Raw genomic sequence first — 16,935 nt, forward strand, 5'->3', positions numbered from 1 at the left:
GGTTGGGATGTTTTCGTGATGCACCTTTTCTTTGCATAAAACTCTCTCTTATACATGAGTCGCTGTGAATTTGTTTCTCCAAAGTACCTAGACTAATACACCGAGGGAGGCTCATGCTGAGTTGCTGTGCTATACGACTTTTCCCCTTGTCATTCCTTACCTCCCTTTGATCCTTACCCATGGTTCCTCCCACTGTTCCTGTTCCCCAAGCAGTGTGGTGTAGTGCTCTGTCACCCGCAAGAGTCGGGGCCCTGCAAGATTGGTTTCCTCTCCCTTCCTGCACCCCAGCTGGTAAAGGTGTACTTACACTTCCTGTTCAATGTAGTTGAGCATCCGGCTGACATGCGACGCCGAGATCTCCCCATCCACTTCCGCGATGTACGTGTAGAGAAACTGGAATGTGCTAAAAGGGATCCTGGGAGGTCCACCGTCATGGTCAGATGATAGAACTTCACACACTATCTTGAGAGTCTTGGCAATGGTCTAGAAAGTCACAAGGTAAGGGGAGGGGAAAGTCGGTATTCCAGGCTAGCGATACACAGGGAGACCAGTTCAGATATAAAAAGAAAAGAAAAAAATTTTAAATTAAAAAAATAAAAATAAAAAAATAATCGACTCTCATAACGTGAAGTGGGAGTGAGGCAGTACTCTGGAAGGCTTAGGACCTTTGTACCCAAATGTCATTTAATTCCATCCAGAAATGGCGAGTACCTGCGTTCGAGGGAGCTGCTTCCTGTCAAGTCCGTCAGCCCCCTCGGCAATCTCCGGTATCTGTTGCCTGGCTCTGAGTCCTCCTCGGATCACAAGCACGTTCAAGGCCACCACACTGGGAGTCTCCCACATGTTGACCTGCTAGGTCACCCAATACAACGGCCTCCTCTAGCGATCGCTCCCACCCGGTGATGTGTCCAAAGCAAGTGAACAACAGGACACGATGCTGCTGTGATTCCCAAGATTTCCACGGGTTCCTTGTTAGAAGCAGATTGTCAAGCCTGCCTTCCTGATCTATCGAGTGCCATCCAGTCAGGTCCCACCCTGTGTTCAACAGAACGAAACACTGCCCGCTCCTGGGCCGTTCCCTCATTGGGTGCTGTGATTGAGCCCATTGGTGCAGCCACTGTGTCGATCCATCTCCGTGAGGCTCTTCCTCTTTTCTACTGCCCCTTGACTGTACATCTTCTAAAACAGATTTGTTTGTTCTTTCGGCAGCTCAGAGTTCTGTCAGCATTCTTTGCCAGCAACCTAATTCAATGCATTGATTCTTCTCCAGTCTCCCGTATTCAATGTCCAGCACTCACAAGAATCTGATTGAAATATCACGGCTTGGATAAGACACACCCTTAGTCCTCGAAGCAACGTCTTTGTCTTTCAACCCTTTCAAAAGGTCTTGCGGAGCAGATTCACCCCGTCTTGATCTGGAAACTTGCTTAAAGCTCATCTACCACGGGTGAACTTGCTAGTATGTAAAATACCCGTGGCACAGCACCCAGCTCCACAGCAACATGGCAGCCACCACAGCGTGACAAACCAGTGGCTTACTTAGGAGAACTCGGTCATTGAAAATCATATGGGCCACAGTTCTATCCTGACCTGTGCGGGGTCACCAGGAAACATATTTGGCTGGCTGGCATCTGGTTTATTGAATACCTACGTGGTTATCTTTCCCTCCATCCTTCCTTTGTTAGAGGTATATTCTCAGAGAATTAAGTTTATAAACTGCTGGCTATGTGGAGACACGTGTCCCTTGAATCAGAATCACCTCACTGGCGGAGGAGATTTACTTTTACACGCTTCCAAATTTGATCTCCCCTCCCCTTATTCTTGTTCTCCAGCCTTCTTTCTAAAGGGTTGGCGTAAAGGTTAAAGTTTAGCCTATCTATTCCAGTCAGAGACTTGAAGCAATGCCGTCATGGGGAGGAGGAGGTGGAAGAAGGGTCATGTCCCCAGGAAGATGGGTGCCCCAGATGCAGGAAAAAATGGCACCTGTCATCAAGACAAAACTCATTTTTCTAAAATAGAAGTGGGGATCGTCCAGCGGTGGTCGGCATAAGGCCCGAGAAGCCGTCAATAACAGGCAACCTCACATGCGCCGCCAAAGAAGCAGCTCCAACCATCACATTAAACCAGAAACGTATGCCTTTGAGTGGATCCCATCTCACAGCGACCCGAGCACAGGGTGGAACTGCCCCGTGGGCTCCGAGACGGCAGCCTTTGTGGCAGTAGGAAGCCTCAGCTGGCTCTCGTGGAGCTGCTGGTGATTTCAAACCGCGGACCTTGAAGTCAGCAGCCCACCTCACGACCACTATGCCACCGGGGCTCCCAGACATCACATTAGGGGCCAGGTAATGAGATAGTTGAGCAGGGTAGCCCTCGAATGATGTTGTAAATAGCCAATTGGCCCTTGGCAGAAACAAAGCTCCCCACCCTTATTCTAGAACCATGAAGTACTTTCTAGGGCAGTGGTTCTCAACTTTCCTAATACCATGACCCTTTAATACACTTCCTCATGTTGTGGTGACCCTCCAACTATAAAATTATTTTCATTGCTACTTCATAACTGTCATTTTGCTACTGTTATGAATCGGGCGACCCCTGTGAAAGGGTTGTTCGACCCCCGAAAGGTCACGACCCACAGTTGAGAACCACTGTTCTAGGGAATGCTTGGGTGGAGCAAATGGTTAATGCACTAGGCTACTAACTGAAATGTTGGTGGTTCAAATACAACCAGAGGCACTGCAGAAGAAATTCCCCGTGACCTACTTCCCATAACGCAGTCATTGAAAACCCCATAAAACCCAGTTCTACTTTGACAGGCATGGGGTTACCATGAGCTGGAGTTGACCTGAGGGAAAGGGATTTGGGTTGGTATGTTGTGGTGTGTAAAACTAGCCTTGTTTGTGCTGGAGGACGCTGGGCAGGGGTGAGCAGATGACTACTGCCAGACGTTGAATGGGGGGTGGAAGGGTTGATGTAACAGATGCAAACCATTCCTTTCAAGGAAACGTGAACCTTAAGGATCATGCTCAGAACTGACAGTTTTATGCAGCGGCATCTTTCAACAAGGCTGCCCTGTGGATACATTTCATACGGGGAAGGTTGTGTCATGATTAGATCAAGGAAAGAAACGAAGCGAGCGAAATATGGTTTGGTTCTGAATCCGCAGACAGGTTTGCATGTACACGATGGAGGTGACTAAAACAGAGGATGTGCACGAGTCTTACACACCCTTGAAGGCTCCGTGAAAAGTCAGTCTGGAGTGGGGAGCTGGATGAGACTGGGGGAGTGAACAAGCTGCTGTGTTTTGCCAACTGCCTGGCCATCCGGCTCCCCCTCTGTGGCGCATGTTTGCTGGTTCTGTTCCCATCCTCTTCCTGAATGCAATGGATGTCGAGGTGGTGCATCTCTGCGCTGAGTGTTACACCTGGTGGAACACTCTACGCCAGGAGGTAGATAAGTGCGCTGAGTAAACCCGGCCCATCTTCTTGTCGTGATATTTGCACTCGATGGCAAGCATTTTGAAATAGTATTTTCATGCTAATTCACACAGTGTTATTTTATGAAAGATAATCTTCCATGCACATGGATTTTTATGGGATGAACCATGTGATGCCAAGAACATTTGGGGCTTGCAGCAGGCCACTTGTGTATTTGCTCCCCCCACCCCTTGGGCCATCGCTTGGACAGTGCTGTAAAGCATTGCACGAGGCGTTGTGCAGCCTCTTCCACCAAGGGCGTGGGAGAATAGCATGCAGGAGACTGGGCCAGAGGCTGGCTGTGAAGACCCAAAGGCCCACTGTGGTTGGAGGTCCGCAGAGTTGAAAGCTGTTGAGAGTTCAGTAGAAGTGGAGGTTTGATGTGGGCTCTCAGCGGCATCATTTCCACTCACAGCTCATCCTCTCTACTTTTCTTAAGCAACTGCTTCCTTGCTGCCTTTGTTTGGCTGCTCGCTGCCTCCAGTCTTGTCCAAATTGGGCTGCTTTCTACCCCCAACACCCTCTTTGGTTGACCATTCAAATAACAAATATTCAGATTCTGTTGATTTCCTATGATTTTTTAAAAATTCAATGAGTCGATGGATAAAGAACTCTTTGGAGCTCTTTGGTCAATTTATATAAATCTAAAGTGCCCCTGCATTCTCTCGCACAAGCTCTCTGGTCAGATGGGGACCCACCTCAAAGAGATGGCCTTTCAGTATCTCATGAGCTTCATTTTTAACTCAGAGGTAAAGGGCTCAGGAAAGAAATTATTTGCTAACAAGATAAAAGCCATTTCTTCTGACTGACATGAGTATTTACTACTTGCAAGACCTCTTCACTTTATATAAAGTTTCTGTGGAAAAGGAGATGGCTGAGGCCAGTCTAGGGGAGGAGTCCTGAAAGGGAAGAAGTTTTCATGCCATCCCAGTTAGAATCACAAATACACGGAGGCTTCAAAAAGTTCGTGGGAAAAATGGAGTTAGAAGATAATGGAAATTTTCCATAAACTTTTTTGAAGTCACCTCAGTATTAGATTCGGTATCATAGATTGAATTGTGCTCTCAACCCCACTCCCCGCAAATTTGTGTCAACTCAGCTGATCCATGATTTTCAGGGGGCTGTTAGTTATATAACAATATAATGTGGTCCTTATATAATGATGCCTCCCATCGTGTGATCAGCCCTGGTCTGATGTAAAGATGGAATGTAACACCTTAATCAAATCACAACCCTGATCTGATGGAAGGGGGGTGTCTCTGGGGTGTGGCCCATGTCACCTTTTATCACAAGATATAAAGGAGAGAGGAGAGGGCAGAGAGGAAGGGACTTCAGTGCTACCAGGAGCAGGGTGCATCATTCGGACCAGGGTCCCTCTGCTCAGAACCTCACAAACCCAGGGAAAGCCTGATTCCAAGGCACGTAAAGATCTCCAAAGAATGCCAGACTCACGGCTGTTGAAAGGAGACAAGGACTTTCCTGCAGAGCAGACAGGGAAGAAAGCCTTCCTGAACTTAGAACTGGCTCCCTGGATTTGAACTTCTTACCTCCTTAACTGAGAGAATGAGTTTGTTTGGTAAACCCCTCCACTTGTGGCATTAGATAACTAAGACTCCCAGAGAACTCAAGACTCAAGTACCTCTCCCTGCTACCTAAACTTCCTGGCATTAGGCTCTTCTATACGAGAGGGAAGAGGTTTTTTCTAGATGGCACAGCGGTCATGGTTGGCTGGACTTACTAGTAGATACACGAATTAACCAGAAGGCAAAGCCTTCACCAGATCATCACACATCACACTTGACTTTCCCCACACTTATGTTTCCAACCACAGTCCACATAAGACAGTGGGGATAAAGGGATTACTTCCTAGGTTTACCAGGCATCCTTTATTTGTGGACTTGACCCAGGCTGACCTCACGTCTATGCATTCTTAGATACAAGGTTTTTTAAGACAAAGGCAAACACCTCAGGACCTCCAGAACCTGAGAAGTCTACAGTTTTCCACAGCGAGGCCTGAGGGTGTCTCAGAGGAAACAGAACAGGAATAGAATCATGGCAGAACACTGGAGGTGTAGGACCATCTCTTGGCACATCTCATCCAACCTCCTTGTTTTAGGAGGAAAGTAGAAAGATACAGCTTAGCTCATGGTTTCTTCTTGCCAGTTTTGGAGGCAGCCGTATCAAAAGGAAGCCTAGCAGCTGCACAGTGGGCTAAGCTGACGGAAGGTTGAAATTTGACTTTCCTAAATCCTCTTGATTACTGTGAGGTATAGGGAAAAGAGGAAGATTCAGACATCTCCCAAGGCAGTGAGAGGCCATGACTTAGACCATTTAAGCCAGGGCAGGGACCTCAGCACCAAGGAGCACTGAGATACCTGTGGGGATGGAGGGTGGTGCCTTGTGCTTATGACGTACTTGAAAGACTCTAGACCCAAGACTCAAGCTACAAGCAGATCGTGGCTGCTCAGACAGAAGCATCACCACAGAGACCAGAGATGCCCAAGAGCATCAACAAATGTGTGGAACCCTTCACCAGACTGCTCTGAGGTCCTGGGGTCACCCTGTGGCTATAAACCCAACTGCCATCTTGGAAACGAGAGAAGGCGTATGAGTTGCAGAAGAAATCTATCTGACAGATGATACAATACCTAGAGGTCATTTTGATTATTGCAACAGACTGAAGTTCTTGGGTTGGGCTGAATCTTTTTTTTTTTTTTTAACTCAATGGTAGTGAATTTGGCTTCACATCTATAATTATACTCCCCATTTGGAAGGGATTTTCTTTGTTAACGAGGCAGTGTCCATGTAGGATGTGTCTTAAACCAATCTCCTTGAGATGGAAAAAGAAGAGATTGAGGAAGCAATCACAGCGAGGATGATACATGTCACATGCTCATCAAGGAACTGAGGAATAGAAGCTGAAGACAAGCCCTGGCCCCGGGGCAGGCCTAGGGAGAGCCTTCCCGGAAGCCCACACCCAGAACTGGACTTCTAGCCTCCTGACCTGTGAGAAAATACATCTCGGTTGGTTAACCCACAAGAGGATGAACACACCAACTCTTGGGCTATTCCCACAGAAGTGCAGTCAGTGCAGATGGACTGCGCGTCTGTCCTTGCGGCATTGCCCGCTCCTCCTTGAAAAAGAGCAACGCCTTCAGGAGAGCAGGTCGCTATACAGGACAACAGAAAGGAAATGAACTAACACACAAATGACCCCTTCCCTCCTCTCTACAGAAATGACGATGAGCATGCTGCAAGGGAAACCCACAGGAACAGTTGGACTACAATATTTCTGGTAAATTTTCCCAGAGACAAAAATGTCAAATCTGTCCTTCAAGCATATTCGAGAAGACAGAACAAGGTCGTGCTTAGAAGTGCTGAGTGATTAAAACCACCTTTTCATATCATTTGCTTTGGGTAAAGGCAACGGTTTTCTCATTACTTTTTAAACTCATATGTATGCAAAGGATTTTTTTAGAAAACATGTTTCTGATTCATTTTCATTTAAGTTATTAAAACTGAGTTTAATAAGAGTGAGCTCATGCATAAGACATCCCAAGCTTTATTTAAAATTGTATATATAAATATATAACCTGTCTGTGTAGATATATGTATCTGTGCATGCACACATATATATCTGCACGCACACACACGGGTTTCAGCATCCTTTCCTTCAAAACAGGAAAGTGAATTGCTATGAGCATCCTGTGTCCATGGTGATGTCATGACGCTAAGTCTAGAAATAGCCTCATTCCTCCTTCCTTGCTCTCTTATCTCTGACTTTTGTGTCCCCTTCCTTCCTTTGTTATTGCATTTTCTACAAGGAGTTCTGTTGGTGAACATCTCTACTGGTGTACCTTCTTCCTAGGTATCTGAAACCCCAGTGTCAGCAACTCTTATTCTACAGTGTCTCTGAGTGTAATGGAGGGAGTGGAGTGCTGATGGAAATGAATCTACCACGATTGAAATTCATAAAGAATCCAAAATCCACATTTCCTCAGCCTCTCCCTAGAACCTGCTTCAGTTCTCTTCCACCACCCCCCCACCCCCCACCCACCCCGCCCCCAGTCCCTGCTTCCTGTTGATGAGCACAGGAATGAGTCTAATCAGAGAAAAGAAAAAGACTAGAAGCCTGGGTATTCCAAGCATCTCCCATCCACAGCCTTAGACACTGACTGTGTCTCCATGTCGAAATGCCCAACTCCTGCCCTTCTGGGTCCAGAGAGACATTTTCCTTAAAGGAACGCAAAGCCATTAAAGTAACTTACAACTCCAAGAGAACTGCAAGCCAGGGCTAAAAACTTCAGCCACTCGATCTCCTCTGTGAAGCGACCCACATTCATCACACTGTTAAACAGGTCTGCCGGGAGACTCAGCACCTTCCACATCTGGGACAGCTCATCTGCATGGATGATCAGTCTGCCGGCAACCTACAGGAGGGAACACACAGGGACTGAGGCAAGCTCTGCACCCATCTGATGAGGCCCTGGGACCTGCCAGGCCATTGCAAGTGGGGTCAGCAGGGAGACGAGACCCAACTTGGCAGCTTCTTTGTCAGGGTAGAAAAATATTCACCCTAGTGAAGAACATGCTGAACAGGAGTCCATGATTTTTACCTGCAGATGTCAGAATTATGGGAAGCAGGAACATTAAGCATCCCACTTTAATTTTTCGATATTTTTGTTATCTGCTGTTTTATCCCTTGTGGGTTATTCCTACAAAGCAGACAGGGCCAGCTGCATGTGAACACAGGGCCAGAGTTGTCTGAGACCACTAATTGGTGTTGAAACTGGATATGAGGCCATAGATTCTGGTCTTTGTTGAGTTCTTTGCACTAGACTTGGCAGGAATTACTCACACTTTTCCAGAATAAGAGGGGGAAGGCTACCCTCAGCCTTGGCTCTGGATGCTTGGGTCAATGTCAGAACCACAGCACAAGGCACCAGGTGACTAAGAGGAGGAAGGGCACAAGCAACCAATTACTGGCCAACAAGGTGATAAGGGCAGGGATGCCCCGTGAAGGTCCAGCACCCCCCACCCCCACCCCCACCCCCCACACACTTGGATTCTGGTTGAAATGGTCAGGCCTCTGGGACCAGCTCAGTTGACTGAGTCAGTCCTGAGGACAACCCCCACCCCCAACCCCCTGCCTCAACCTCTCTACAGTGGGTCCTAAAGTGAGTTTTTATAAGCCATGTTTTCCTGGGAATTGGCCAAGCTATAAGCTTTCTCTGAGCAGCTCCCAGGAGGACTTGGCTGTGGGGAGAGCCAGACTTTTTCCTCTAAGCCCCAGACTATGTCTATACCTGGGACCATGGGGAACTGTACTAGGCTCTTTCTCAAGTTGTGATTGGCATCAAAGTGTGATGGTGGTCAGGAAGCGAGGGACTGTGGACTTGTGTTTTTCGGGAAGGAAGGGATTAGCCTTGTACCAGGCCCCTGGACACTCCATCAGCTTCACAGAAGTGTGAGAGTCCCCAGCCTGCTGCACTGTGATTCTGATTTCTCCTTGGCCAGGCTTCTTTTCATGGGTTAGTGACCAGCTGGCGGGCAGGGGGAGAGCGGGTTTTCATCTGTACCTGCCTGGCCTTAACTGTGCCCTGCTCCCCATAACCCGAGGCCCGGTCCTTACCCGAGAATGCAGGATCTTTAACAGTTCAGGTGTTAGCTCTGCCCAGTTAGACAGAGTTACTCGCTCCGACCGCTCTCTCATGGGGGGAATCTCTCCACGGGACATGGCCCCAAAGTAACTGCAAGAGGAGAAGTGAGGGCTGAGTGTGCGTCCCAGACTCCAGGGAGCCCTGTTTATGAAGTCCACTGACACCAGGGAAAACCTGGAAGTGCTTGATGTTCTATGCCCAAGGCCTAGAGAGGGCTGAAGGGGTGGGCATATTGGCTCCTCTCTAAGGATGAGGAATAAATCAACTCTGGGAATTCTCTGGAACATGTTATGTAGGGTTGCTTTTATTTCCTAAGTTTTTCACACACACACATCATAAGGTATAGGGCTGTGTATGTTGTATTTGTAACATTACCTATATAATATATCATATAATTATGTGTATAGGTAAAGGTACAGATATAGATGTTATAGATATACAGAAGTATATAATAGGGCCTCAAAAATTTGTGGAAAAATGGAGTTAAAAGTTGATGGAATTTTTCCATTAACTTTTTTAAAAAACATGTGTATGTATGTATGTGTGGTTATGTATATATGTGCTTGTGTGTGGGTAGGTATATGAAGAGGAAAAGAGAAATAATTTGTTATTTTTAATTTCCTATTATCTCTTAAGGCAAAAAAGTTCCAGTAACTATATTTTAAAACAATTACACGGATACAATCTTTATGTTCATTACACATAGTCCCCGATTCACTGTGTATTCGAATTACCACGAACCACATTTATGACCGACTGGCTTTTGTTTTTGTTTTTCCTCGTATATCTTGCCATTTGTGATATGGGCCACATGCAGTGTGTTCTCCTTCTCAGACGTAAGGCTCCCAACTCCCCAAAGACAAAGATACTGACAATAATAGGGGGTAATGATGAAAACTGAAAGAGGGCCATCTACATGCCTCAGAAAGACAGGGCCATTTGCGGTAAGAAAATAGAACCCATTCTAAGTTGGGGACGACCTGTACAATGACCACTTACATTTTTACGGTCAGCATTAGGTAGTGAGTGAGGATCCGGAACCTTGGAAAGAGACATTGGGAGAGAACCGAGTGCCCTGCACGCTCTCTGGGAGAGCTGAGAAGGGGGAGGCTAGAGAGAGTGCGGATGGGGGCTTCAAGTGGGGAGAAAGAGAAGGCTGGGGGGACAGCCAGGGAGGCAAACGAAGGAGACAAGCCACACAAGGATTTGAGACAACCTTACAGGAGGTGTGTGATGTATACCTTTTCCTCAAAATGTGAAATCTGCTTGCTCCCCAGTGCCGTGCACAGTGGCACTTCTTTGAGGGTGGTGTGGAGAAGAAACACTGAGTCCTGTATCCGGGTAGGTATGAGACAAGGAGAGCCTGCCTGTGGCAGGGCGTGAACAGAGCAGTTGACCAGGGGGTCATTCCCTGCTTCATGGAAGGGTCTAGCTTCATTAAAGGAGGCTCAGCACTTAAAGAAGAACTGAGAGGTTGGTGGTTTGAACCCCCCAGAGGCACCTGATGATCTGCATTGAAAGCCTTGTTAGTGACCATCACTGGGTCACAAGCCTTGGCTCCTCCTACTTTATTTTTCACTACTTTCTATAGACCAAAAACAAACAAACAAACAAACAAACAAACAAACAACCCCCTTACTGCCATCAAGTCAATGCCAACTCATAGTCGACTGTATAAGACAGAGTGGCACTGCCCCTGTGAGATTCTCAGACTTTAACTCTTTACGCCCTGTGTCTCTCCTGAAGAGTGGCTGGTGGTTTCAAACAAAGTGCTGACCTTGCAGATCGCTGCCCAACACGTAACCACTATGCCACCCAGGTAGTATAGAAAGAACACAGAGAATTTTGTCACCTCCACCTTAGGACTGAGTCATTCAATGAGGAGGCTTCGAACCATTTTCTGTCTCCAAGTTTCAAAGCCATAATAAAGAAGTAAAGAAACCATGGGCTTAAGGGATGCCTTCCAGTAGTCACCCCTTGGAGGTCATCGGCAGGGAGGGCAGAAGTACTTTGAGGTCACTGCTAGGGCCAGGCATGAGAAATCTTTTCACACAGAAGAGTGTTGGGGAGGGTTCCATACAGGGTGACAACAGGATGGGGTGAGGCCTCAGGTTATTAACCAGACTTAGGTAAGATGCAAAGAGCAGAGACAGATGCATGCAGCTTCTGACTCTACAGAAGTGCCCGTGGGTAGAGAGCAGCACTCATCAGACTGTTAGTGGAACTGGCGGGAGACACTCAAAGGCTGTGGGCAATGGGGTTGGTCCTCAGTGGGTTCTCCGAAAGCTCCATCTGCAAGTGAAAATTCCTTGCCACACATTTCAAGTGTGTTGGCATATGAGGGGGTACCCACCCTCCAAAAGTAATTTTTTTTCAAAACTATTAAAATTTTTTTTTACAAAGCAATCATATCACCTTCAAAGTACTCTCCAGTACACTTAATACATTTGTCAAATCTGTGATTCCATTCTCGGAAACGTTTTTCAAACGCATCTGTTTGGATGGCTGACAGCATCTCCCTCATTTTTTTCTTCACCTCTTCTACGTCATCAAATCGTTGCCCTTTCATGTCCCTCTTCATTCGAAGAAATAAAAAGAAGTCGAATGGAGCAAGGTCAGGTGAGTAAGGTGCATGGGGAAGAAAGGTGGGCTGTATTTATCAAAAACTGGTGCATTGAGATGGCTACATGAGCAGATGCATTGTCGTGGTGGCAAAACCAGTCCCCTGTCTGCCACAAATCTGCCACAAATCGGGCCTTTTTGTTGCACACTGTTATGCAATCTTTTCAGAACCTTGAAATAGAAAGCCTGATTAACAGAGATGGTGGAACGAATTCCCTCACATCAAGAAAACAAATGAGCATCTTCTTGATCTTTGTGAGCTTGAGGGGTGGAGGGGAGGGTGATGATGGCGTCTTTCACTGGCTTGATTGATGTTTTCTTTGGGGGTCATAAGAATAGCACTATGTCTTGTCACCAGTAATGACCTTGCTAAAAAATGGCTGGGTCGCTTTGGAGCTGTTCTTTCAAAGCACAGCATGTTTCCAGTTGACACTCTTTTTGCTGGTCCGTCAGAACCCAGCACGCAGATTTCACAGCGACTCTTCTCATTCTCAAATCTTGTTAAAATTCTCTGAACTGAGTCCAAAATAGTCCAGATAACTCCCTCATCCCTTCAATGGTTCGTTAGTCTTCGAGCACAAGTGCATGAAATTTTGTCAACAGTTCCGTCCATTCGGGAAGTTGACAGAGGTCCAGGATGAGGTTTGATACCAATCGACATTTCACCTTTTCTAAAACCAGAAAACCACTTGTACATTTGAGTTTTCCCCATACAGTTGTCTCTGTAAGCTGTGTCAACAGCACAAGTTTCTGCGGCATTTTTCCTGACCAGCAAAATAGAATTTCACAGCTGCGTGCTGTTCTCTTAAATCGACCATCACAAAAAAAAGAGGTTCCAGAGAAACTGCCTCTATGAAAAAAATTCACAGTGACAACAGAGAACCTTCCCAGGTGATGCCACTGGGTGCACTAATTCAGAGGGAGTTGCTCAATGCTCCCCTGGTGGGAAAAATGTGTACTACAAAAGCTCCACCTGGCGGAGCTTCTTTTTTTTTTTGAATGCCCCCTCCATGTCTACTATAGGACAGGTAAGTTCATGCCTTGCTGTTGCCTAGCAGGTATTTTTTATCTGTTTTTGTTTTTGACTGACAGCACTTATGTAGGGGACTTCTTGTTTGGAATGAGTGACACAGACATTTGGTCTTGGAACTACTTTGTAGAGTTTTGCCCACCAAAGTGCTACAGGTTTGTCAGACACACGAAACCATCTGACAAATTGCTTTTCATGTCTGAGCAGGATGGAGAGTGCTTTTAGGCCAAAGCTGTGGCTAAACTACCGACTGATTTGCACAGGTGTCTAAAAAATTTATAGCACACGATTCAATTCGGGAGCAAACAGGCAACTACAGTGGGATGTCTCAGCTCATAACTGTCAGGGACACCACCAAGAAATGCCATTCATTTTACCATAAAACGCCAGCCGATGCACAATAAAATGGGAGTTTGAAACTGTTGTTTAAAGTCGTTCAGTATAAAACAAGGCGTTTGATAATGCCAAAAGAAATTAGTCTGCTGAAGTGAAATCCAATCTTAGAGGTGACTTATCAAATGTAAAAATAAAACCCAAACAGGGCTCCTGGCCAGGCAAAGTACCCCTAGTTATGTCTCTCTTGACACACCCCAGTTCTCTTTTTGTTTGGAAAGCGTCTCCCTAGCCCCATCTCGGGCGCACAGAGAGTGCAGCCTCAGAGTCTTGAAGACTCCTTTAGATTACACGGGGTGCGTTCTCCAGGATGTCCACCCCTTCTTCCCACCCAGCACACCCACTCACGGTCTCCAGCTGAAGGCATGCTCCCTTCCTGAACCCCCACTCTCTCTCAACCCTCCCCCTCACTGCCCCTTCTCCCCCCAGACACTCCAGAGGAGGCAGTCACCCATCAGTAAAAATAGCCCCCAAACAATCAGGGGCCATCTAGTCAGCTCCGAACTCCTGCCACAAGCCCCAAGTCCTCAGCTTCAAGTAGGTGAGTTTGTCTAAGAAGCAATTTCATAGTTGAGAGGTTTTCTGTGTAAAGCAGTTTCAATCCAGGCCAACAGCTATTGCTGTGTAAGCTCCATTGACTGAGTGGCCTCTGGAGGTCTCCCCTGGAAGAGGGGCCCTGTTTAGCCCAGCCATGCTCCGGCCGACCTTCTCACTCTACTTTACCTCTCTTCCCCAGAATGGGTGTGCAGCCAACAGACATCTTTATGTGGAGAGCTAATCGTTGCAAAGGAACACCGAAGAAAACAGCAATGATTTCCCCCACAGACAAGAGAAAAAGTGCCTTTGGTTGTGAGTGTGAGTTTGAACAGCACGGTAGGAAGGTGTCTCCTTCAAAGAATCCATGCAGCTGGGACCAGGGTGGACTCGCCCTGCACAGGCCACTCAGCAGGTTCCTCACAGGGCCTCCCCGCCGGGCCGGCCAGGGTCCTGCTGCCATCTGCTGGTGCATCCAGAGAATGCGGTCCCTCGTGTCCTCTCTTGACCCAAGTATTTTCTGCTTGAATTTACTGTTGAAATCACGTGTTTTCACTAATAGAGGCCTACCAAATTCAGAGAGGGAAGCCATGCAAGGAAATAAAGATTTTGATACAGTTGTGTGGAACACACATGTCCCCAGTGGATGCTACTTCTTCCTATTCACACAGTTCTATGGGTTCCACCAGCACTGGGCTCACAGCTTCCCAAGAAACCGGAGATGCTGAGAATGTTGGTGGGCACCAAATGTCCCATGGGTCACGTAAGGGCTAAATCACAGACCTGGAAGTTAAGCTGCAGGGGTGTGCACTGGGTGATTGGAGTGTGCATGCACCAGGGAAGTGTGATGGTCTAGTTCTTGCTGTTTCCCCAGGACACTTTGCCCAGTGCCCTAGCTTCCTCACTCATCTCTTCCGTGCCCATTGCCACGGCTTCATGAATGGATCTGCAATTTCCCAAGTACTTCTAGGACGGGGAAATCACACGTGATGTTCATCAGCCCCCATTCCTGAGTGCAGTCACGACAACCTCCTCCAAGTTTTCCATGGCCTTCCCTTCCCAAAGTGTGGGGGCAGGAGGGGGAGGAGGAGGAAAGGCATACAACATACTCAGCAGCCCATTGGATGAGATCTTGAGGTTGGGACCTGATGGCGGCTTTGGTGAACTGCTTCAGCAACTCGGGCAGCTCCGGGGGGATGCATATTTGCTTGTCGGTCTGAGGCATTGATTAGTTGACCTATTGGCAGAAAAAAAAATGCATAAGTGGGAATCTTTGAAGAGAAAGAAGTAAAAATGCCCTCTAATGATATTACCCCCTAATATTGGATGTATCCTCCCAGAGCTTTTTCAGCATAAATATATACCAGCATAGGGAAGTAGTATTGCTACAAAATCACAACGACCTTTATTAAACAAAAATATCCGAACGTGACGCTGTTGCCAATATATGCTCATACTAGGTCTATGTACTTCTGAAGGAGCTGTTTCTACCGCTTCAACTTTTCTCTGCATTTTTTTAAACGCAATTTTATTGGGACACAATCCAAACATCATACAGTTCCTCAAACACCCTTGAAGAATTCTTCACTTTCAATCTATACCACATCAAAAGGGCGGCTTAGTCATCCTCGAGAAACTCAAATTGTGCTCCTTTCAAATGTTTTTGAGTTTGAGGAACAAAAAGAAGTCTGGGGTTGGGGCAGGATCAGGGGGGTAGGGTGGGTGGGGTGAGATTTCTCAACGAGATTCTCAGGGACCCTCAGAGGATGAGCGGTGCTGTGAGGGAAGATGATGCCTGGACAGAACTTGCCTGGACATTTTCTCACCAAGGCACTTCACCATGTTCTTAAAACCTTTTCCTAACAAGCCCCTGCGGTCATCGTGAGCTTTTTAGGGGGGAAAAATGCTCTCAGGAGTACCCCTTTGGAATAAGTAGCTAGATAACTAGATAGATATAGATAAAACAGTCACTGTATCTTTATCAAGGAGCCCTGATGGCATAGTGGTTACAAGTTGGATTGGCAACCTCAAGGTGAGCAGTTCAAAACCACCAGCCACTCAGTGGAAAAGAGGAGGCTTTCTACCCTGTAAAGAGTTACAGTCTTGGAAACTCACATGGGCAGTTCTACCCTGTCCTGCAGGGCAGCCATGCACCAACATCGACTCGATAGCAGGAGCTTGCTTTTCTGGTTTTATAACCTGTGTCTGCCTTAAATTTAACTGGCCCACCAAATCATCCAAGAAGCCACTGTTTGGGTTGAACCTTTTTGTTTTAAGGCCCGTAAGATGACTCAACAATGTCTTCCTGAGAGAACTTGTCCGCAGGCATCTACTAATGCGGAGACAGGTGCAAACACGACCTTGTTTGAAATCAATCCATGTTCAGTGGGTTCGGTGTTGGGCAGCGAAGAGCAGTGAGCGGTTTAAGCTCCCCATGAGGAAACACATGGGATCTGGCTCTGTAAAGGCGATCTGGTTCTGTAAAGGCGTGTAGTCTCTGACACCCTGTGGCCTGGCTCTACTCCGTCCCACGAGGCTGCTGCGAGCTGCAATCGAGTCTACAGCAGTGGGTTTGCACATGGACCGGCACCCTGGAGGCTAGGCTTTTAGGCTCACCCTCATGACCGGTGTCATCAGACACGAGCAATCACAAGAAAAAAATAGCGTCTAAATGTTTTTGTTAAAATAGACACATTATCTGACTAGATTTTAAAAAAATCTAGCTAGCAGCACATCTGAAAGCATTACAAAACAAAAAACCCCTAGAAGGACATAGAAAGACGGAAAGGCCAAGGATATAAAGATAAATAAACAAGGTCAGCAAGTGTTGATGTGCTTATGATAGTGAGAGAAGAGAAACTTCATGGCAAGTGCATCATTAGGAATAATGAGGAAATTGCATAATGGCGAAAGTTCAATTGATTGAGAAGCAAGCATAATCCTTACTGAGAAACATAAAGCATGATTCTCCATGAGTACACTATAGGCAGCAACATAAATGAATCGCAGAGTGCTGTGTGAAATGAAAAGAACCCACACGGTGCAGTGGGTAATGCGTTCCATTGCTAACTGCAAGGTCAGCAGTTCAAATCCACCAGCAGCTCTGTGGGAGAAAGATATGGCTGTCTACACCTGTAAACAGTTACAGTCCCAGAAACCCACGGGGCCAGTTCTACCCTGTCCTATAGGATCACTGTGAGCTGCCATCAACTCGAGGACAAGT

General features: G+C 46.8%; 1 protein-coding gene across 1 annotated transcript in view; it reads right to left on the reverse strand.

Moving 5' to 3' along the window:
* ROPN1 (rhophilin associated tail protein 1) overlaps positions 1-14,937 on the reverse strand; it is a 17,267-nt gene extending 2,330 nt beyond the window's left edge. Inside the window, exons 1-4 of the mRNA XM_004712245.4 lie at positions 14,822-14,937; positions 9,106-9,223; positions 7,742-7,903; positions 308-483 (exon numbers count right to left, since the gene is read on the reverse strand). Of these exons, the coding sequence (XP_004712302.1) occupies positions 308-483; positions 7,742-7,903; positions 9,106-9,223; positions 14,822-14,937 (572 nt within the window). The remainder of the gene's footprint in view (positions 1-307; positions 484-7,741; positions 7,904-9,105; positions 9,224-14,821) is intronic.
* Positions 14,938-16,935: the final 1,998 nt, after the last annotated feature.

This window comes from Echinops telfairi, unplaced genomic scaffold, assembly GCF_000313985.2.
Source record: "Echinops telfairi isolate 266 unplaced genomic scaffold, ASM31398v2 ScPeMD7_17;HRSCAF=63, whole genome shotgun sequence".
Taxonomy (NCBI): Eukaryota; Metazoa; Chordata; class Mammalia; order Afrosoricida; family Tenrecidae; genus Echinops; species Echinops telfairi.